The sequence below is a fragment of the Lepisosteus oculatus genome, chromosome 9, assembly GCF_040954835.1.
Source record: "Lepisosteus oculatus isolate fLepOcu1 chromosome 9, fLepOcu1.hap2, whole genome shotgun sequence".
NCBI lineage: Eukaryota > Metazoa > Chordata > Actinopteri > Semionotiformes > Lepisosteidae > Lepisosteus > Lepisosteus oculatus.
This window is the reverse complement of record NC_090704.1, coordinates 7,198,402-7,222,418: the sequence shown is the minus strand read 5'-3', so window position 1 is coordinate 7,222,418 and position 24,017 is coordinate 7,198,402. Positions and strand designations below refer to the sequence as shown.

The following is a 24,017-nucleotide window of genomic DNA, read 5'->3' as shown; positions in this document are numbered from 1 at the left end:
TGCGTTTGAAAAAAGGCAGCACAAGAGGGTAAAGGCACTCCAAACCTCCAAGACAGTCGCTTAAAGGGCCAATTGTCACTTAATTGAACTAGAATTACTTTTATTTTGGGTGAAGGGCCAATTGCTCCTTAACCTGAAATAAATCTAATTCTAGTTCTGTTTATCTATCCATTCATTCAATTTCAATAACCCCTTATTGAAACGATACAGTGTCCTGGTAAGACTGAGCTAAACCCAAAACAGGTAAGGTGCAATGCAGATAAGATGCCAATCAGTCACAGGGCAAACACAATGACTTGCTCTCACACGCAAACAGGAGACAATTTAGAGATACCAGTTAACCAGGACAGAAAGTGTTCACACTGTGTTACTACAGAAAACCCACGGGGAAACACACAAATGTCAAACATAAGACTCCACTGGCAAGAATCAAATCTGGGACATTTGAGCTGCGAGACATCTGTGCTAACCATCATGCCGCCATACTGCCCTAGTGCCAGTTACACTGCCATAACTGCAGTTTCTGTTTGGTTGGTATTATAGCGCTCTGAGGTTCACGGGGGTATACGCCCTCGCCACTGCCGCCTAAGGTCGGCTCCCCACTGCTCGGGACTCGAACCCGGGCCTCCGGCGTCACTCAACAGGGACCCAGCCAGTTGAGCTAAAGGGAAACCTCCCATCCGTGACTTCACCGCGCTGGTAAGCCGGCTCGCACAATCTCTAATGTCGGCTGTATGCGTTACAGTATTATTTGCCTGGTAATACTTAACTCTCATATTTTAGAAACAACCATCAAAAATGTTTTAGTCGGCCTCTGCTACATATCAGGCCAAGGAAGTATCTTATTTCTAATATGAATGAAGGTGTGTATCTGTATAACAGCAATACAGGACTTTAGTACAACAGGGTGTATCAAAAGGACAATATTCTGTAGCTGTCATGAGAAGATAGCTAAAAATACTAAACTAAAGCTATCAATTTTAAATTAGAAGCATAAGGTCAAAACACTCAGCTTATTAACTTGGACCATCTGTTTAATATTACGAGAGCTTATTGATGCATAAGCGATAAAAAAAGTAATAAAGACTTTCTCAAATAGACAGTTTTTTATTGTAATGTATGTTGCTGAAGTGCCAAAGGCAAGCAGTTGTCACAGTCAAATTCGAATTCTTTTTTTTTTTTTACCAGATACACACCTGTGTCATGAGGTCAAAGTCTACAATCTATTTAGACCAGAAAACATGCTTCATTTAACAGTAAGAACCTGAAACCAAAGATTTTCACAAAACCCCCATATAAGTGAATCAATTAATATTTTGGTTAAGAATATTCACCTTCGCATTGTAACTTACATATGACTGTGTGTATATATTTCCTATACACCCTAACACAAAATATACACAAAAACACCCAGCTTCCATGGCAATATTTGCCTTCGAAGTAATCACTGCATATGAAGGAATTGAGCAATACCTTTATCTGATGCAACTCATGTAAGACTATGGTCTGAATGACTGGAAAATACTTGTTTCAGGAGTTACATTAATGCTAAGGCTGAACTTTTCTTATCCTTCTTCAATCAACAAAACAGACATATTGTGTCGCAGTAACTACAGAAAAAGACACAGCACAACAGTACCTTTTTCAGAAAAGGAAACGAACAACATAAGAAGCCAACCTCTGCATGACTGAGCAAAGCCCTTTCAAAGGATGCCACTGTTTCAAAGCAGCAGGGGACAGGTCATGGTTACACGAGTCATAAAGCTGTATTGAGACCAATAAGAAATAAGACTGCGTGTCTTTTACTTCTGCACTTCAAGCTTCTCCTGTGCGAACATCAGTACATAAAATTAAAATGAAAAAAGAGCAGTCTTCTACAAAGTCTTATTATAAATCAAGTGTAAATAGTCTTTAAAATTCACTTTACATAGTAGCTATACACTTTTTTTCAGGATCACAGAGCCTCAGCTTGGATTTTGAAAACCATCTCCCGACCGCCTGGCCAGTATAATACACAATAAAGAAAAGCAGGCAGGTGGAAAATTGCAGTCCAACTACATTGCACATCACTTTCCCTTTCCATGAATCTAAGAATGACAAGGAGCACAGAAAAATGCAAAATGATTTTTATGCCCGGATACAAATTTAAGTAGTAATGACTCAAAGCAGCTGTGAACATTAAACACAAAGCGTCAACTGGATAATACCTTCTGGTACACTGTTCTCTCTCTCTCTCACTCACTGAAATGATGCTCAAGATGAAAATGCTAAATTAGGATTCAACACTACCTGCATTGAGCATTAATGAGGCTATCACTTTCCTCTCCTAGAGATTAGCTTGACCATATGCACTGCAGTGCTTCAGGCTTTTAGCAGGAAAAATTTGTAATTACCCCATGAATAACATACTGGTTTGTATTCCATTGCAAGTGCCATGCCCTTCATTATACCAGAAATGAAAGCTTCCTGGTTTGCATTAGTATTTTAAACACAAGCTAAATGGATGAATAAAATAAAAACTTTCAAAGGTTGCCCCACGCAATACAATGCCTTTTTATGAGGCAGGAGATTGGTTGATTCTTTAGTTGGGAGTGCGTTAGTGGTTATAGGTCTCTGGGCCTATAAGAGGAAGACTGCAGGTTCAAATCCTCGAGGAAGGGGCATTGCGGTCACGCTGTTGTGCTACTTTTTTCACCCAGATTGCTTCAGTTAAAATGGGAACAAACAGACATAGGTTTGGATAAATACCTCAGCTTCATTACTGATAATAATAAAGAATAATCAAGCTGATGTGTAAGGTCAAGCTATTTTACTGTTGGTAGTTTGATGTATAGTACACAAAACAAACAGCTAGTATTATAAGAAAATTCAGAAAGCCATTGACAGACAGAGATAAACTCACCCCCAGATTTGCTTTGGCCTAGCAACTAGCAATTCTACTTGACAACCTCTTGCAGAAGTGTGAAAAGACTCCAGTTTCTAATTATGTCCAGCCAGAATATAAAAAACACAAAAAAACAGATGCTAAAAACAAAGGAGATGGGGAAAAAAAAAATTAACAGTTCCCAACTTAACAATGACTGGAGGCCACAAATGTCTTACCACAAGCTGATTATTCCTTTGACATTTTTGACGGTAAAAAAAAAAAAACTTTTTTATAATGAACGGTACTGCTAGAATAACATTTGGCTAGGACAATGAAAAAAACCTTCTAAGGTTAAGAAAGGGTAGTTGTAAGTTTCAATCAAAGCCTTTCAACTACATTTCTGGCCAAAAGGGTTTTACAGTAAATGATGCCTACAACACGAGGTAAGCCAATTAAAACGATTCACACAGCTCAATACACAAAGTGAGACTGCTAGCTTAATTCTGATAGCCATTGATTGGATAAAAGGTCTGGCAACACATACAGCTATCCTGAGAACAATTTCAACAGCATACACAGATCAATATAGACAGTTAAGTCTCTGCCCTGCGATCAAACTTACTATCTGCAGGAAAAAGTAATCCTGCAGACAAGAAGAGCCTGATTCAAAGTGACTGACCCTTCTGAGGTAGCTCCAGAACTTTAACCCTTTCTATCCTTTCCATCAATATTTCACATCCCTACCTGAGCCAGCAGGGCAGCTGAATTGGTCTGTGAGTCATTACAATTCAAGGCACAGTGCCACAGATACCTCAGATGGCCATGGTCTCAGACATGAAAACAAGCTATGAAATTTAGATGGCATTAAGGGCTTTGTTCAGGGGCCCAACGGAGTAGGATTCCTCTGCCGGCCACAGGATACGAACGGCAACCTTCCAGCCACAGAGCCACTGCACCGTCCCTATAACACTGAAGACAAGAAGACTGTAACATCGATATATGTTCTAAAGGCCAATAAGAAAACAAACAAATGAGTATCCTACCTATTTAAACTTAAAGAGTTATTTTAAATATAGGGAAATCACAGAACCAATGACACTGATTTACTCTTTGATCTAGATACTGTACTCCTTAATGCTCCTCACTCTAATTTAATTCACCTAAAATATGTAAATGTATGTTTTTTTTTGTGTAGCTAGTCTTTGCTAACTGCAATGTGTGATGAGAGTTTAAACTCATATTAGGTTTAAACTGCATAACAGAATTAAAAATTATTCTATGGGCATAAAAAATAAAAAAAGGTTATTTATAAAAATAAAAATCTCATGGTTAAAACAAACCAGATACAAAGAGGTTAAAGAAAACAGAGAGAGAAAGTTAGTTGCTAGGTGACAGTAACTGTTGGTTTGTTTCTAATCAAAATTAATTTGAAAAAGCCAGGTACATAGTGGCAGGGGGAACTGTCTGGATAAACATGTGGGTGAGAAACAGCTTCTATCTCAGAAGCTCCAATCAATTTATAGTGCAAATGTCTAAACATTGAAGTAGATGGGCTGTGATTTCAGTACTTTCTCTTACAGTACATACTCTTAATAGCCTACATTACAGTGGCTGACTTGATGGCTACCAAACTTATAAAACTTACCATTTATTGAAATATTACAGTGTCTGCAAGATACCCCTGCTTTTATAGGGGTTAAAAGCATTATGCTCTGATTACTGAATTCAGTTTCAGTATTACCATATGTGAACTGGAAATGCTGAGCTGCAATCATTTCTCTAGTAGCCAGAATAACTATTGCATTCTTAAATTGACTTCACAGAAGAGACATTTTCATATCTTTTGGAAATATGCTATTAAAAAAAGAATTAAGCAAAAGACCAACAACACAGAATAAGGCTGTAAATTCTTCACCTGTTGATCAGATTTTAATCTTTAATCTTCTTTTAGACTTCTTAAATGCACCTTAAGGAAGATCATTTTTTCTGAAGGCTTTAGAAGCTATAAAACAAAGGTGTAAACAGTTCTCTGTGACCTTAAAGACGATGTCAGCTCTTGCTGTAGGAATTAAATATTTAAAGAGCACTGTATCCTAATGACCTCATTGAGGTCCACCCACACTGCTCTTGGTCCAGGATACTGCCCGTCTTTTTCCTGTTGTCCAAACACGAAATCGATTTAAAGGGAAAAAAATCCTAGAAAGACCAGGGACTGGATCCAAAACAGGATGAGGACTTCCTCTGTTTTCAGGGAACGCCCCACATCTAAGATTCTTGCAATGCAGCCAGTAAGCATCTTCGACATACACGACATTTAATGGAAAACTAACTGCTCGTATAGATCTGTAGGAGCAAGATGCTTCTCCACTGATACAGTATCAGGATATGGCTTATTTAATGGGTGTTAAAAATTAAGCTTGTTTCAGGAATTATTTCAGGACCTAGCAGGACTAAGGAAATCATTAGTTACAGCAGCAACAAAGCTTGAGACCTAAATAACTGTCAGACTCAGTAAAACAACTGCCTTCAACAGTGATTAACATAGAACTGAGAAGTAACATGTTCTCTTTTCTACTGTCTGAAAGATACAGAATTCTGTTTGTATATGCATTGGGAAAATAATGACCGTTAACTTTTAATCAGCTTAGAACTACATCTATTCATTTCTGATAACAAAAGTAAAAATAAGGCCTTATCTGGGATGGGATTAATGCCAGCAGGCTTACAAAAAATGCCAAAAGTGTGTATTTTCGGGTAGGTGCTGTTAACATGTTAATGGACTGCATAAAATAGACATGCTGAAATTACAATTATGTAAGGGAGGATGGGAAGTCCAGGGACTGAAAGAGTACAGCAATAACCCAGTAGAATTTACTCTCTTCACAGCAGATCAAACATGAGACATATGAATGCTAAGTGGAACCACAGGGCTAGTGACAGGACATTGCTGTCAGGGAAAAAGCAAACCTAGGACAGATCGCTGGCAGATCAGATCAGCCTCTCATGAGCTCTATAGACTTCTTTCATCCTCATCAAAGTGCTGCTTTTATCCCGGTGTCCTCCAGCCTGTTATATATTAGTTCATTATTGGGTTGTTGGGACAACAAAGTCAGGCCCCATCACACAGCAGGGAATGCAGGTTAGCTGGGCTGACATTTGATGGTGATTATTTTTTTTGCTCTGCTTTTCCATTGTCATGACACCACTAGAAATTGTGCTCTGGATAATGACAAAAACGCTCCTCGTGGTTTACAATTTTCATCTTCTCTTTTTCTTTGCCATGATTATCAATATATTCATATCATTAGCATACCGTAGAAAACCTATACTATCACTACTGTAATCACCTCTCAACAAGAGACAGAATCCTGACAATATAAAACCAGAAAAGCTTTTTACACAGAGGAGTCAATTCTGCTTTTTTCAGCTGTGGTATATCTGACAAATCCTGGTTTAAGGGTAAGGCCAGATAGTACATCTGACCTTTTAGCAAATTTCCTTGAATCTCCAGCTCCATTGTGGCTTACAAATTATAAGCTCTTAAAATAACTAAAAAAGGGGTATTGTAGTGGGAAAGAGTGGGATAATGACCAGCACAACAAGGGAGTAGTACTGTTAGTAACCATGGTGAGCTCTAAGACCTCCATGATAAACACATTCAGTACAATGGACCGAGTGGGCCAGACAAAGCTTTTACCTAGGGACTCCATGGGTCCCTGACCAAAAAGTATGGGCACCAAATCCAGTTGTTGGGTGGTAAAAAGAACATTTAAGGAAGCCAAGGACACGTACAGTCATTTTTTTGTTTGTTTTAGCTCAGAGAAGTCCCAAATTGCATATTTTTATTTTTTTGTGTAGAAAGTGTTTGTATATATTTACAAAAACCCTTAAGCGATTGCTATTTCTTTATGCATTTTAGAAAGTTGGGAGTACTATAACTGTGTTGCGTCTGCCAACAGAAAAGTCTTATGGAATATTGTCACCAAACATTACTTTTGCCACGTGTGACAAATGTTTAGCTACAGTCTGGAGTCTTGAAACACCTAATCTGCACAAAGCATTCTGGGAATCCTTTGCTGCTCAAGGAAGCTATCATCACAGCCTGTAAACCTAGTCATGTTTGTCTTAGGAGAAACCTAAGTCTGTAAACTCAGTAGCATGGTTTGTAAGAGAAGCTATAAAAACAGGAGGAAATTAACCAACCAAAAAAAAGTCTCAAAAGGAAAGAAAACTGTAAACTAATCCATTTTCCTTCAAGTTGTTTTAGCTTTCCAAGTCTGGGCTTTAATTAAAACCAGTGACATAATCAGACAAATTTAAAAATCTACTTCCAAATTGGAAGGTCTAATCTCCTGAACAACACAGCAACCCGTGTCTTATTTAGTGAACCAAGACAGAAGGCAGTCTCTTGCTATTAACCTTTGAAACCTGATCAGAGCACAGGGTGTCTAAAATAAGCCTTCAGGAAACACAAAACTGCAATGTTGTAGTCGAAGAGAATACACACATTAAGCAACTCCTGCTGACAGAAGGTGGGATAAGATCAAGAAGGGAGACAGGTTCAGAAAATGATGAGAGGGGCAAAATTGTATAATATGAGATGAGGTAAGGGCTAAAATATGAAGCAGTTAAGAGTTAGGACAAGCCGAGATCAAAGCCTGGTGATCAAACCCATATAAGTGCAAATACCCTGATCTCATCTCTGCAATTCAAGCAGACTGTCCTATTGACAATCTACCATTGTTAAGCAGTAATGTTTGATTTAATCTGGTAAACTGTACATTTAATATAAGAAAAGCCCGTTTAGCTATTGAATTGTAGAGATGAATTCAATAGTGAAAAATCCCAAAAAATATCTTCATGCTCATTTGAATAGCACCCATTCTCGTGTGCATTCCTCTCCCAGGAAAGCCCTGGCCTCTGTAAATGTAGCCCATGTGATCATCTTTGACTCCATGTCTGTATTGACAACCAATCAAATTAGTGTCCACAGAAACACAACTCACAAAGCATACTAACACTTGTTGGTTTGTTAAGGGTTTGTACTGAACATTCTCACCCATATAAATACATTTACAATAATACAAGGCCATGCAATAGCTATAAACAATGAACGCAGGACTATGTGTCATATTAAAAAAAAACATATTTGAACTTCTATCTTGGGTAAACCTATGCGGTTATCAAGGCAAGGAGAAACAGCCACAATCAAAACATTTTGAGATGTCACAAATTTGAAAGCAAGAATATGTTACTTCGTAACTTGCATTTATACAAAATGTGCAATTAAAGCAACCCATAATTTAAATGCATGTGTGAGAAGGCAGTAAGTTCTGCATGTACTGATTGGTCAAAATAACCCCCCCCCCCATCGGATGACTAGACTTTTCGTGGCCGGCAATGAATGGTTTAAGGAGCTCTAAGACAGACATCAATCACATTACTTGGTCAGAAAAATCCCCAGATTTTAATTCTACTGAACACTGGTCAAAACATTAGAACATGCAGTTCTATCCCCACACCATTACCTTACGAATAATTAAAAACCTTGGGGAATGCATAAAACATCCTATTGAAGCTGCTCACTGAGTCCCAACATTAGCAGCCAAATATTGTGGCCATTGACTACATATATCTATAAGACACTATAAAGTGTCTCAGCCAAAGTATCTGGAAATAACATTATCTGAAGGTCACATATAGAGTTTGCATTGAATATATAAGCTAGTCTGTACAGTCAAAGAGTCAGAGGGCATATATAGACTTAGAATATGACCTACATGGTGTCTAAATATTAAAGAAACCACCACACTCACCTTAAAAACATGAGTGATACAGCAATCATCCACCACCCAGACATACAGACCAGATTGGAAGGAACTAATGTAAGACCCAATACAATATTCTTCCTCCTATCGGCTATACTGCTGTGAATACAGGCATAGCACCTAAGATGTGTTGTATAAAAACAATTGCTGCTTGAAGTCAACATCACACCAGTTTTTCAGAAGAACAGCAATTAAAGTTCCAACGATAACACTTCCCTGGCTTAATCCTCTGATACATGGTACAGACTGTTTCCCTGCCTGCTCCGGAAGATGGAGAATGAATAGGAGTGTGTGTACCCTATTGTCTCCAGCAATAGGCACTGGACCTCCCTGATGGGGAGAGCTGCCAAACGTTTGTTAGAGTTGGCCAGAAGCACTCTGTCATTCCATGTGCACGAGAACAGCTACCAGCTCAAACATCTTACCTCCTGGGCGAATCGAAACAGAATTCAAGAAAAGTTCAAAGCAGAGCTGGCAATGACTAAAGGAACAGCATGACCAGTTCAATGTGTTGATTGATGAAAACTACTTCATGCACCTAATGCATGTTACACAGGCCAAGGTGTTTCACAAGAGCACAGGGCCCCACCCTGAATGACAGAAAATCAAAAAAAGATTTTCCGTGACAAAAGGGTTCTGGAGTATGTCATTTTGAGTTTTGCAAAAGCATATTTGCCAAAAACAATGTTCCTTTTTGCTAACATTTTCCAAACAAAAGCAGCATCTTGGGATCTTGGGCCTTTTTGTAAAATGTGCAGAAATTGTATTTAATTACAGATAATGAGCCTGCTTTAACAAGACTCTGCAGTTTTTCCTCTGAAAACAGGCCTGGGCCTTGAACTATATCCATGTATAGAACTGCTTTGATCTTTGAATAGTATCTGGTCTCACTTCTGAATGCTATCATGCTGGACTTTTCAAACCTGATAGTCAATTTTTAACCTCAACTCACTGATAGCAATATTTGTTAAACTGTCAACGATCGCTCAGGTCAAGATCTTGGCTAACACCTTGCTTTTGTAAAAAATTTGACTGTTCCTGCTAATGTTCATTATGGAAGACCTACTGTATATCCTACTACAGAACATTGATTATGGAAAGCCATGGAGCTCACACATAATAAAAAAGTAACTTTTAAAGTAAAATTCAGTTTCTTGCTTTATACTGAGCCAAACTGTCATATGACATCATAGGAGTTATTATATGGCTATTATTCTGTTCTGTTTAATTCATAACACACAACAGCTTTTTCGACACTTTTTAATATCATACAGACCTAGATATTTTTGTCTTCAATGATACATTACATGAAAAGAACAAAACAACCTTTCTCAAATTAAAAAAGGCAGCTTGGTTGTGCTGCTACAAAGTTCTTTGGGTCAATGTGAAGTTCCAGGTACAGTATTTATACAAGCTTATACAGTTTAGTTTTCAAATAAAACTGACTATAGTCAGAAGGATGAAATATCCCAGTGTCAATTAAACAAAGCAAAGTGCAGACAGGAGAAACATTTATTATTTTAAACATTGCATTGTATTACAAACACTTTTACAAAATCAGTCATAAAACAATAAACACTTGCTAATTGCAATCCAATAAATGTTAGAAGATAAACATGTAATTCAGCATGTAACTTTAAGCAAAATATACAATAAAACCAAGACCTTTATGGTTCCAGTTATTACTCTCTAACCACTATACCACAAACTGTGTTGGACAAACTGGCATGATAAATGCTTAGATGATCACAGGTATTATCACTAATTCAAATTACTGTTAGCTATTCAAGGAAAACACTATGCAATATTTTGTTAAGAGCCTTTTAGAAGCTAAAGCAAAATATAATTGGGATGTTTTAGAAAAAGCAAAAGGTACATCTTTCTTCATGATAGGAGAGAGATTAATTTGTGAAGTCTAACACTGTATTAGTCCATAAAAGGGTATGCTGTGGTCTCTAATGAACAATAGCAAATTACTGCACCAGTCCTTAATGGCCATAAGGACTTCAACAAATCATTCAATGATGAGTAAAACAGAAATGTCCACAGCGTAAGGTATGGACAATGCTAACATGAACTCAGTGATCAAGTTTGAATGCATAGCACAGTATGTGTGTGGTCATAATCTGCAATGTACAGTAAGTACCATTTGCAGTCAGTTACGATTAGATGTTTTCTAGGAGGAACACAAGAAGCTATTTCACACTTCCACTATTAAAAAAACCCCATTCAACTACAGAGAAACTGATAGCTGTCAGAAAAGAATAAGTTTTGCTAAAATTCTAAAATAAGCTAATTCAGGAAAATCAGGGACATACCTACCTTGGGAAAATTAACACATACAAATCCCCTGCCACTGAGATTTAATGACAAAGATAAAAACATTAAACTACTGTATCCCAACCAACTCCATGTGTCCCAAATAGCCAAAACATTTCTCTCTGGGCTCAGGTTTCCACTAAGTGTGTTTGTGCTGGCAGGCTCTTAGATTGGAAGATCAGAGATTCAGAATAAACGTTAATGGAAGAGCCCATGTGAAAACAATAACACCAGACTTAACATCATCAGACTTCTTATATATCTACCGAAAACTAGCAGGGAATAGGATTGCATGCTAAAACACTGCCTTTATACATTTCATGTGACCACAGAGCCAAATTGAGCCCTGAATCTCACGAACTGTTGGTTCCCTTCAGAATTATTTCTAATTAATTCCATTTCCATGCAAGAGATAATTGAGAAAGACGAAAAAGGCCCAGGCAGCGATTATGACCTGTGAAAATGAAGGGATTGCAGGGATTTATACGCTATCCTATGCTTTCGGTTTTATTTTGTTTTTAATTCAAATCTGCTAAACTAGACTAGTAAAAACACCTACATATAAAACTTTAAAACTGATAAAGTATCACGTTATGCATCTTGAAAGCCTTGGTGATATCTAGACAGGAATCAGTAGCAGGCTGAATCATCTACATACAACTGATACTGATGAAAAGACAAGTATAACCTCCTTATATGATGGCACTTCAAAGACATTCATAATACCCATGAATAGGTAGCATACGAAGATCAGTTAAGAAAAAAGAACTCTATCCATCATAAAAGGTTCAATTTATAACCATACTCCTAATTGCACTTCTGAAATTTGACATTATTTTGTACGCTTTCTTGTTAATCAGCTATCTGTGACCTCCTTTTACCAAGCACTGCTTACAGCCTACAAGCTGATGCGTGTTATAGCCTACCCATGACCTCTCCATAAGGCGTCAGTACTAAATTCAGTCATCTATACTGTGGGGCTCTTTCATCTTACTCAGAAATATTACTATACTCCAAGTCTTGTGAAATCCATATCAACATCCACTTCTACTGTAAAGCACTGAATATATACATCATCTGTCATCACAGTTAAAATCTATACTTCTGTGACCACCCTCAGGTTACGGTTTTACATTCCTGAACCTAACAAATTGTCCAAGGTCTACAAGGTAGCACAACAGCGTTACTGCAGTCCATGGCTTTTCTTAATATCTTCATCACAAAAGACTAATGTTACAGACCTGATTGAGGACAATGAATGATGTAGTAGCAAGCATCATTAATACTTTATAAGAAATTACCAGTCAATGTGCTCCCGATTACTGTATTAGTGCTCTGCATAAGAAAGACATAGTCATTTCTCTACCATGCTGCATGTTCAACTGGGAGAAATACCTAAGGCACTCATAGAAGAAAGGAAATGTTTATTCAATTTAAGGTTCAAAATTCTTAGCTTTTTCCTACAGGGTTGTGAGATATACTTTCCATCTGTCACAAAACTGTGCAATTCTTCATTTTAAAAACAAGTTACAGCATCTGTTTTCTTGTTATACAACTGGGTCCCTTATATAAATATATATGTTTTTAAAACATGCATTAACCTTCCCTTAAAATGTAAATTGACCAAATTAATATGCTAAGAAGTCATGACAAAATATTAAATCCCACTAACAGTATGTGAGTGTGTCACAAATTTAACTGCTTTTTTCCCTTATCATAATGGAAAACAGTAACATGCTCAACTACACTCTAATTTGATAATTGGATCCCCTCAATCAGGAAATCAAGAGGATGCAGAAATTTAAGGACCCCTATCTGGAAATTATTTGAGACCTGGAAGAACTCCAGGCCCAATCACTTCATATTAACGTTGCTTTCACCAATTTAAACTTGCCAGGTCTCTACGAAGGAATCAAAGTTTCACATACCTGAATGAAATGCCTGGTTATCCACAGCAATGCAGGCTTTTATTGAATTCCCACATGAAACTGTCTCAACCACAATACTACACCACAAGCTTTTTATCACCTAGTTCTTTTTTCCAAAAAAACTTTACATCTGGAGTAGAGCAGTAGTTTCAAGACTGGAGTGTCAGATAGGAAACTACATCTAACCTCCCAGATTAGTGATTTCCCTTACATTGTTAAGGAGATATTCTGGGATTGATTTTCATTTTTTGAGGGCTCCGGTCTTTGCAAATGGTTAAAAGTTAACTTTAAAAAAGTACTGGTTAAGATCTTGTACATTCATCTGAGGAGGATGTTTTACTTCAATTAGTGATTAATTAAGACGTTCTCCCACCCCCAATAGCTTCAGGCAAGGTCGGTGCTGATTCAGTGGGGCAGAAAGCTACTGATTGCAAGTGACTGGGAGTAAAGCTACAAGTTACACACACACAGCAGGGAGAATGAGCCCAGCTAAACTACTTAAACACTTCCTGTTACACTCACTGCAGACAGCTAAAGGACTCACTTAATAAGCTTAGACACAATCCCCATTCTCTGCCCACAGTATACCCAGGTTTAATTATAAAGAGATCCAGTTAAGCTTTGCAAGTGCATAAGGCTATAGAAACAGACATCTTATATGGCTGCTCGTCATCAGCAGCAATTAAAGCACTACGGGTAAGAAACATTGATGATTTCTAGATCACAAGGTGCTAGAATTGTGTTTTGGAGGGAATATTGGCACTCGTGCATTTTATATTGTTACATATTGTTATCTAGATTTGGAAAAAAAAGAAAGCACTTAGAAATTTAAGTTTTATACCAACAGAAATGTCTCAAAGAACTCAAACTTGATAAAAGTAGTTATTTGAGGACCACAATTCAATGGGCTTTTGGCATGCCTGGCCCATTTTAACAAAGCATGTTTCACTATAGGAAAATGCAAAATGTTCCTTTTCAACTGGTTAAAAAACAAATCTACACTAATAAGTGATGCATCTGATCACATATAAACCGTTCTGTGAGAAATAGGCAGCTGATGTACGTAGATTAAACAAAAAAATTGCAATTACTGACATTCAGCAGCATATCATGTGCCAGATAAAATACAGGAATGACATCCGCAGACTAAGTGTGAATAAAAGTTTAATTAGCTTCTCTGCCCTCCAACAAGCAACTCAAATTAACTCAGGCTATTCTCTTGGAAACGTAAAACGTTACACTCCACTCCCTCTGCATCTTCTGAATAACCAGTGGACAGTGTTTGAAAAAGCACACTCTTAACCTATCACAGCTGGTATTCAACTGCCTGAGAGACTTCCAGCACAGCACCCTTCAGGCAAAACAACAAAAAGGGCAGCTTCTTAAGCAAGAATGAACCTAAATAGGTTTTAATATTGGGTTTTGCATAAAGATTCATATGGTCTGTAATGTGACATTTCCAACATACACTATTTGTGCTCTTTTGTGCATCCCAGTATCAAGACATCTGTGTACAGAACTGTGTGTTGCATTATTTTATGCTTTCATGTAGGCTTTTATCCTTGTGTAGGCTAAGCACAGTACTAATGATGACTTTGTGAGGTTAGAAGCTGCAGGACTTGATCTAACAGCTTTTAACCTCACCTGACTCAGAAGGATGTTAAACAGCCTGAAATTTGAATTGACTGCTTTTTTTAAGCTATATACTTTATAATGGTAAAAACACAGATATTCTATGAGGGTGACATAATTCGACTTATTTCAGATTCTGCTCTGGTTTGATGTCACATTGAGGTGTGCTTAATACAGCTCACTGAATACAAACGCTCCTGGTGACTAGGCACTAGAGTTACTGCAGCAGCAGAATAAGAAATTACCCCAAGTCTGAAAATGTAAGTATCACAACAGATATGATTATTTTAAACCAGTCATGCTGAATAGAATTTGCATCACCTGGCATAGGCTGTGACAAAATCTAACATGGAGTTAATGCAATGAGCCTTAGCCAACAGGACTGTAGCTGTTATGAAGACTGTATTTAGAAGGGATTAGCAACTGTCAGAGATAACAGTGAGATGAATTAAAATCATATTACCAGCTGACAAACAATGGGAAACCTCCAGTAAGCCCAGTAACCCCCTCACTTTTATTAATGGTTTCCTTGGAAGAATAAAACAAAATCTGAGATCCCTAAAACTACACAAGTGAGGTTTGCAATAAAGTACAGCACTGATTACATGAAGCTTCCAAAGACGGGAGAAAACATTCCGTTCCTCTAAATCTTCTTCCAAAAAGACGGAGAATATCGCCACAAAAAAGCTGCGCTAGCCTCTTGCTCAGACAGACCCAGATCACGAGGTGTCCTTATAGAGATATTTAAGGACCAAATCTTTTCCAGAATGGAATGCAGTGACGGATAGACATGTCTGCTGAGCTGGAATCCAGAGTCCTGAGCTCATTCACAAAGAAAGGCAGGTTACATCACTGCCAGACTGAGTCACAGCAAGGAGTCTAAAATCCTTCCATCTTGGCAAACACGGCTCCTGTGATCCAAGTACAAATAGACTATTCACAATGTGATCTCGGGCTCTTCATCACCTCTTGTCCTTTCCGCCTCTTAAAACGCCCCTCCCTCCCCACGGAGGGGAAAGAACATTAGCTAATCGGATCTGTTGCTGTGTCCCACAAATTTAGTCTACACTTTTTTTCTTGACATCATTTTTAGCTATTGGGATGTAGAAAGAAATTGGTTGCTTTGACACTGCTGGGAAATGTGAAGTCTTTTATGTTTCTATGATTTGACGTAAACCCCTGCGGCACAGCCTTTAAATTCAACGATTCACCTCCATCTTCAGTGTGCACCTTCGGGCTACATCCGGCCACACAAGGCGTGCCCTTTAACGAGCGAGTCTCCAGCACTGGTCGAGCTGGGTGCCCAGAGAAGAACTAGCCAGGAAACCTTGCTGTTTTACAGTATGCCCACCGACCTTGACTCCCCTCCACCCCACCAGAAAATATCATTTTCTCATGCCTCTCCTGCGTTGCTCTTTTCACAGCACTCTTCAGTTCTCACCCGTCTCCCCTGTCCCTGCGGGACCTTGTCCTTTTTCACTGTGCTACAGCCAAGTATAAAATTAGCAGCATGTCGATGGCCGGGTGGGCGTGGGTTCAGAGGCATCAGGGCTCCAGCTGACATCGTCTGCCCATGTGAAGCCAATGCACAGCCATGTCTCAAGGCCCTATTTAGGTGGGGCTGGAAAAAAACATCAAAGTGTCCCAGAAAAAATGCCCTAAAATATCTATCACAGCAGCAAGACAGCCACCCTCGAAAGATTTTAATGTGAATCTAAAGCAGGCTTCACAGTGCACACGCTCCTTGAGCTAAACTGGTTGGACAAGGAAATACCAGCATTTTTTCTTTTCTACAGTGGTTTAAAGAAGGAAAAGGAATGACATGGTTTCATCGAACTTTACATATAAGTCCACACCAGCCCAGTGGGAAACAACAAGATGAAAGACAAATTCAGATACTCTCCAGTAAAGTATCTCAACAGAAATGATTATTTCTTTCATTCAATTATTCTGAGTCACTGCAGATAAACAGAAGTTGCCCTAGTTCGGAAAATGAGAGACAACTGACCTTATGGAAAAAAAATTTAATAGATTTTAGAAATGACTGTTTGCAGAAACAGAATATATATTCATCAGCTGTGAGAATTTTATCAGTGCTTTTAAAAAAAAAAAGGATTCATGCTTTGTGAATTTCAATAAACCAAAGTTTTTACAATAAAGCCAAGCAACTTAATGGCAGTACTCTCATTCCTTTTATGTGTTTAACACAATAACACATTTTTCCCCACAAGCAAAAAAGAAATTAAATAAAAGAGGGCAATTTTTATTAATGATGCAATTGAAAAGTTAAACTTACAGTTAACCAGAACGCTGTAATTAGATTTCTCAATGCCCATAAAAGGCAGCACTGCCAATCTATGAAAATTGTCCATGCTCATGGTGATTTCAGTAGTTTAAAGAGGATCTTTTCCATCCTTGTTAACCTGTCATTATCTAGCAAAAGGAAAAATATGAATCAGTTACAATCAAAGTGCTGGTCATTTAAGGTTAAGGATCTCATTTCGACAGGAGCAGTGAATCACAGAACCTGATACACAACTTTAACGCAAGTGAGGCCCACGCTGACATCAAAACAGTATTTATCCTGTCAACCTCCTCCTACTATCTGCCTTCCTGTCCCACATCCTCTATTAAGTGCTTGTTTGGGGTTATGAACTCTGACACCACGTTTCCTTTTCTTTCCCATTATCTCTCTTGAATTCTTGTGCTTCTTTCCAGTTTATTTTATTTTTAAATACTGTAGCACTTCCAAAGTGTGTGTGTGTGTGAGGGGGGGGCTTGGAGCATGCTACATCTGTCAAGATAGCAACAGGGCCACATATCGTAAACACCTGCTAATTCCAATACAAACATACTGTAACCTGCAAGTCTTACTGATGAGAATCTCATAACACGTATTTACACATAACTGAGCAAAGGAGTAAGAAAATTAATAAAACTGAATGAAATCACCCAAATCATGTCGCAAGTCCTTCAGAGTGCATCTAGAATAAGTTGGAAAGCTTCCAATTCTAAAAGCCAACAGATCTGCAAAATGGCAAGAACATAGTTAAATTACCAAGGCTGGGAAAGTTTAGAACTGAGAACTGTTTACAGAGTATATTGCAACACTGTAATCACAAAGCACACAAGAGTCCTTTTGTGAAGGAAAACAAAAGCTGAAAATGAAGGTACTCCATAACTGATACTCATTGAGAAAAATCTCAAATACTGCACAGGTTTCTGCAAAAAGAAGACAGGTCTGATAATGTTTTATCACTAGTACACTGCAGTAAAGAATATATAATAGAAATATAATAAGTATTGAATGAAAGATGTAAAGCCTAGATACAGCTCTCTAAAACATAGCATCACTTAATTACAATAATTAATAAACCATATTTAATTACAATAATTAATAAACCATATTTATGAACAGCAGGCCCAAACTATGGAAAAAAAGTTACAACAAAAGCTAGTTTATTACCACAGCTCTCACCTGGAAAACAGTTTGAATATGGATGGATATTACATGCTAGACTATATTTGCATGTTGGATTTAAAGGGAATCTCTTGATGCCGGACGTGGACTATTTCTTTGATAGACAAAAACCTAGAACAAACATGTTAATAAAATAGTGCAGTTGCAGAGGACAGCACTGTATCAATATTTGGACAGTCGATGTACTAAATACTAAAACACAAAGAGCAAGGCTATTATTGCACACAAACAAGAGGCAAAACTCAAACATAAACACACCTTTGATACACAAGTGGGCTCTGATTCATCCAAAAATCAAGAATGGAAAAAGTATTGAGATTCAAATTAAAATCTATTCTCAGCAGAAAGGGAGATGGCAACTTCAATCAGCTACTTTTAACACAATTTCTGTTTTTAACTTCCTTCTCCGTACTTCAGTGTTGAAAAGCTTGAAAAAGTGGTTTGTAAAGTTGAAGGACTCCATTTCAGATTATCTATGCTCTGTCTCCTGGAGTTCCTTTCACAGTTGCATAAAACAGGCAATGCCTGCAGTTCAATGCTATAAAGAGTTTTTCAGCGATCGTCAACGAAGTATCAAGCCACAGGCTTTCAGAAGTTGGAGAAAGCCAGCAATTTCACCTTGATCACCTGCAAACACCACAAGACAAGTGCTCAAAGAGGGGGCAACTGAACACTTTCAAAATACACCGCTTACTACAGGATGCTGCTGTAGCTGTGCCACCAGCACTGAGAAACAGACTTAATAAGGATCATGTGAACAGCTCACATTCAGTTCCTGTGGCGTTTTCATTCAAGTTATTACTGCCAGGACCCTGAAATTTCATTCACAAGGGAAAACGTCTTTGTCTTCAATCAAGTTTTACTCCTTCACTATAAAGATATAGAAAAATGGGGGCTTTGGCTTTGTAGGAAAGGTAATAAAAGTATTTTTTCTTCTTTCTTGTCCGTCATTTTCAGTGGGATTTAGAATAAATCCCTCTCAAAGCATACCGTGCACATTCCTCTGGTGACAACATATTTTAAGTTCAAAATAACTTGTTTATCCAAAATCTACCATAAACATTCCCACGACTGCTCACATACGGAGCTGTCGAAACAGTGCTTACTGACAAGTACATTAAAGAGATAAATCCCTGTTAACTTCAAAACCAAACTGAACCAAAAGCTAGAAATAATCTCCAGAAATCTAATATGATACTTTAGGGAAGTAAAATCAATAGCAGTACGACCCACACATTTAAAATCCATCATCCAGCGGAGTTTTGATAACCCGAGGAAGTGACTCATGAGTTGTAACAAAGAAACAGACTTCAGGGAAGTTCCTCTTCTTGCGCAGCCAAACTCTTACCTTAGACATGAAGGAGCCAATCTAGGAAAGGTGGTTTATAGCAATATTAATCATAGGTGTACCTTTACATTCTGCTTAAAAACGACCCATAATATAAAATCATACAATGGTTTTAGCAAAATGTGAACAGTTCTCCCTCTATCTAATCTGTTACTTTTTGCTTGAAAAACCCAAAGACAGAACCAATACAATTTTAAAAGACAGCACGGTACCTGTGGCCGTCTGCTCAATTAGAACAATGATTCATTGCTAAAACGTTTACTCTCGGTACGTGTTTCAATCACAGCACGGTAAAGAAAATGTGTTTGTTTTTACTTCACTTTGGGAGTCCCTGAAAACAACAGCAACTGTGAATCACCATAATAGGATATACTCCTGTATCTTAATAACTGAACACACCTTTTTTCCCCCTTGAATATAGGGGAGAAACGTAGTACAGCACCATAGGAAAAGTGCAGTGTAACAAGTGATCCATCTCAACTAAATATATAATCGAAGCACTTAGCGCCCAGAAACCATATTGAACTATAATCCACAATATTGTGGATATTGAACTAAACTGAAACACCCCCCCAGACCATGCTCCTGTCAGAAATCATACATAAAAAACCCATCTGTGCGTAAAAACCTACGCATAACAATTTGGGTGCTGGGGGCTACTCAGTCCTTGGTAGTTCATGCTTTTGTTTTGTCCTTTTCGGTATCAGCCTTTCATCCAACACGGGAACGGTGTTTCAACTATACAGCTTGCAGGCAGACGGAACGCCACATCACAGGAACAAACGCTTATTGGCGACTGGTCTTACCGTATACCCGAACCCATCCTTGTTGTTGGCACACCGAGTCCACCAAGATCCGGTCGAGCAGCGGATCCACAGACATCATCCCCCCGTGGAGAGACTCCACGTCGTCGGCGATCGAGTCCGTGTCCATCCCAGGGGCACCTCCGTGATACATACCGGCGCCGGGCAGCGAAGCCATCCCCCGGGCAAGTCCAGAAACCTAGCAGAGCTTCTTCCGGCTTGTTTGGGTTCGTTTTCTGGGGCGAAGAAACGGCTACCAATTCAAAACACAACCCCAGCCGCCGCCGCCTTCCCTCCGGTCCAGCACGCCGCTATCTCATCTGTTCCTGCCCCGCTAATCAAGGAATGCGCGGAGAGAGTCCATCCTGCGCCGTGCATGTGTCCAAACCCCGTGTCTCCTCTCTCTTCCAACGAGTTTTAACACACCTACCGTACGGTGATGTTCGTGAATTTAATGCCCGACCGCAAGCTCACCGACTCCCAGGCTGCAAGGTGAAGCACACTGAGCCCAGCTGCACTCGGCGAACGGCATAGCACGTTTCGGTGCCACCAAGATCAGGGTGTTTATTTGAAAAAAATAAAACCTTTCGTGATCAGTCAAGTCCCTCTGTTCACACTTTCTTCGGTCTCTACTAGTTTCACCTACTTTTCCCCTTTAAACTCGAGTTGGCTACCTGGCACGGTTCCTCCTTTTGAAAACCTCCTTCCCTTTTCCACTTTTCACAGACACCTCGCACAATTTTCCATCTTTCCCCTCCACGGAAAACTCTACACTGTGACCAGATTGTATGTTCTCTAAAGCCGGCAAGTTTTTGCCTTTCCCCATGCGTTGTGGTCTCGGTCCTTTAACTACATCTAAAAAGAAGATACAATGGGGCAATGGGCGTCTGTCCCTCCGTTACTCTATCCTGAGAGGTTTAAATACTCATTATTTAGCCGCTCTGGTTTCCCTGACGGGTCGTCCGGTTAATTGCCTCTCTTTAATCCCACGGCCATCCTGCTCTCCTCCTGCTAAATTCCTCTGGTTCAAACGGGGAGACAAAAAAAACCCCGTTCACGTTTTTAAAAATCCCAAGCAGCTTTTCTTCTCAATCACAGCTCCAGCCGGGATCGCAGAGAGACAGGAGGGAGCAGTCGATCTCAGAGCTTCCCGAGCTCCACGAGTTACTAGTACACAGGAAGCACAATCGAGCGAGCGAGATCTGGGATGCAACTCTGCATCGGGCGACCTTAATTCAAATAATAAAACTAGTCTAAACGTCTCCTGTGATGAGTGTGTTCGCTAACGGTAAATCAATTTGAAACCCTTCTCTGGAAGTTCTGGAAGGTTTTTATGAATCTAGTTAGTTAATTAGCTGGTGTTGCTAATGACACGGTATTCCATTGAATGCATTGTGTTGACCTCAATGGATTCCCAATATAACAAGGAAGAACCAGGTGTGTTTCAAAGGCATTTTTATAGTACTTTGCCGCAGGCTATAGTCTGGATTTAAAGCTGCTTTCCCAGGTTCACCACCATGCCAGAGACTGAAACTGAGATGCAGACACACTGCAGTTATTGATAAACCAATATAGCATATTACTGATATCACATTATTTGGTCTTAGGTGTTAGTACCTAGAAATGTGCCTTAACATACAATACTATAATAGTGAAAGCATTTTATTATAGAATTGATGTAACATGCAATGTGTTGTTTTTATGTCAGGAAGCATAAATTCATAATTTGATTTTAGATGAGGATGATTGGTTTTTGGCTCGTGACATTTACAATATTGTTCTGGTCAGATGTAGTAGACCTAATACAGGCAAAATAGACTGTAATAAAAATGTCACCGCATTAGCAATTTACAACGATAGCTTTTTCGAAAACAGAGGATCATTAAAAGAGGTTTTGGATGCAAGGCTGAGAGAAATGTCAACCTGCAGAAAATCAATTACACAAATAATGGAGACTGAATAAGACAAAGCTAACGGTTTTAAAGCCTGGAGTGGGGAGAAAAAAGGAAGACGAGGGAGGCAAAACAAAAGACTATTTAGCTAAAGCTGTTCATCTTTGCTTGTTCCACTTCTCGAAGGTGCTTGAATTTTCTAAGAGCACTCCACATTCATAGTGTTTGATGTAGTTCATGGAGAGCTCTGTGAGGGAATTAGATAACACTTTCCTATAGGACATTAGAAAGACATACATTGACTTTATTCCCATCATTAAGCTTTTGTAGGGTTACACAATGCCTGTGTCGCCCTGAATATCAGCGCTAACAGTATATAAGAGGATATAAAAAAACAGGTTGTTCTTAGATGTCATGCTTTAAATCACACTTCAACATTTAATCCTTCCAAAGATTACAACACTCATTTATGTCAAAATCTTCATTTATCGTCACCGTGGGACGAGGTGGATCGGTAAATGTTTTACTTTAAGACTAAAGTGCAGTATCTTCGAATGATTTATTAGACTGTTGTGCTAATACTCTTCAGCAATTAGGATACCACATTTTCTGTTTTGGGAAATGATTGTCTGGTCAATTTTTGGATGACCTACAGTGTCTTCTCATTTTTGTTCCACCTCTGTTATGTGGTTGGTTTGATTTTTTTATTAACTGTTTTATTAATTGTTTTTTTTTAATTAATTGTAATACTTCTAACCAGACTGTAGGATATTTTATCTACTACTTCAAAAAAAAACAACAACTCTTATTTATAAAGCACCTTTCCAAATCAAAAGATCCTATACATAGTGTTAAAGAAAAAGACAAAAAGTTACCATAAAAAATAAACAAGAACATACAGGATTTAATGTAGGAGAATTATATGTAGGCCCCAGTAAAAAGGTGAGTTTGGAATTTAGATCTGAAGAGAGTCAAAGAAAGGAAGGACATTCCATAACAAAGGAACAGTGACAGAAAAGACATGGACAAAATAAGTCCAAGATTTAGCCCCAGGTACATTGAGAAATGGACCAGCCTCAACTGAACAGAGCCTACAGGAGGGAGTGTAAACATGGAGGAGTTCAGGGATGTATGATGGAGACAGATTATTTAGAGCCTTAAAAGCTGGTATCAAGATTTGTTACCTGTACCTTTAATGAAGTGAATCAACTGTGAAAAATCCCGAAGAAAAAATCCAGCATACAATAAAATAAATAAGATAACTGTTTAATTGTCTGCTCAGGTTAAAACATGAAAGCACTAGGGCTGAGTATATCGGAGCTCAGTAACTGCAGTGAGAGGGCAAGAGAAAAAAAATGGCTGTGTGTCAGCTATCTGGGGAATTAGTATAGCTGAACTATCTGTCAAAGATCTTTTTATTCCGTTATGCTAACAATGGTTTGCCTCCTTGTCTGAAGTAATCTAAAGCTGGCATCACTAACTGCTGTAGCAGGGAGAGTGCGCTCCACTGATGCATTCACTAAATTTGTCAGGATCATGAAAATGCAAAAAAAAAAAGATTAATTACTCATAGGACTCTATTCATCTCCTATATTCTCAAGAATATTCTTCCAATCAAAAGTGACAACCATGCAATCCCTCACTGGTGTAGGTGAAGCAAAATGACATTTTTTTTAATTATTAAATTTATTTTTAAAGATTTTACTTTTTAACATTTTTAAATGTTTAAAAACCCTGCAGATATTTTTCTTCCTAGCCTCTTTTTCCATATTATATATACACACACACATAGGTCATGTGACATATATTTGCCTGTACGTTTTATTTTCAATTTCTGTGTGACAAGCTCATGGGTTAAAAACAAAATCTCCTCTCCAGTTGATGTACTGCTGTAAACACCGGTTGTTGTTCTATATTGCC

The 24,017-nt window shown here is 38.4% G+C and overlaps 1 protein-coding gene and 1 long non-coding RNA gene across 2 annotated transcripts in view; one reads left to right on the top strand and one right to left on the bottom strand.

Moving 5' to 3' along the window:
- rasal2 (RAS protein activator like 2) overlaps positions 1–21,350 on the bottom strand; it is a 106,040-nt gene extending 84,690 nt beyond the window's left edge. Inside the window, exon 1 of the mRNA XM_069194053.1 lies at positions 20,209–21,350. Within this exon, the coding sequence (XP_069050154.1) occupies positions 20,209–20,383 (175 nt within the window). The 5' untranslated portion in view covers positions 20,384–21,350. The remainder of the gene's footprint in view (positions 1–20,208) is intronic.
- LOC138241312 (uncharacterized) lies at positions 532–1,871 on the top strand. Its single transcript, XR_011190540.1, has 2 exons — positions 532–699; positions 1,189–1,871. It is a non-coding gene; the product is annotated as an uncharacterized lncRNA (long non-coding RNA).
- Positions 21,351–24,017: the final 2,667 nt, after the last annotated feature.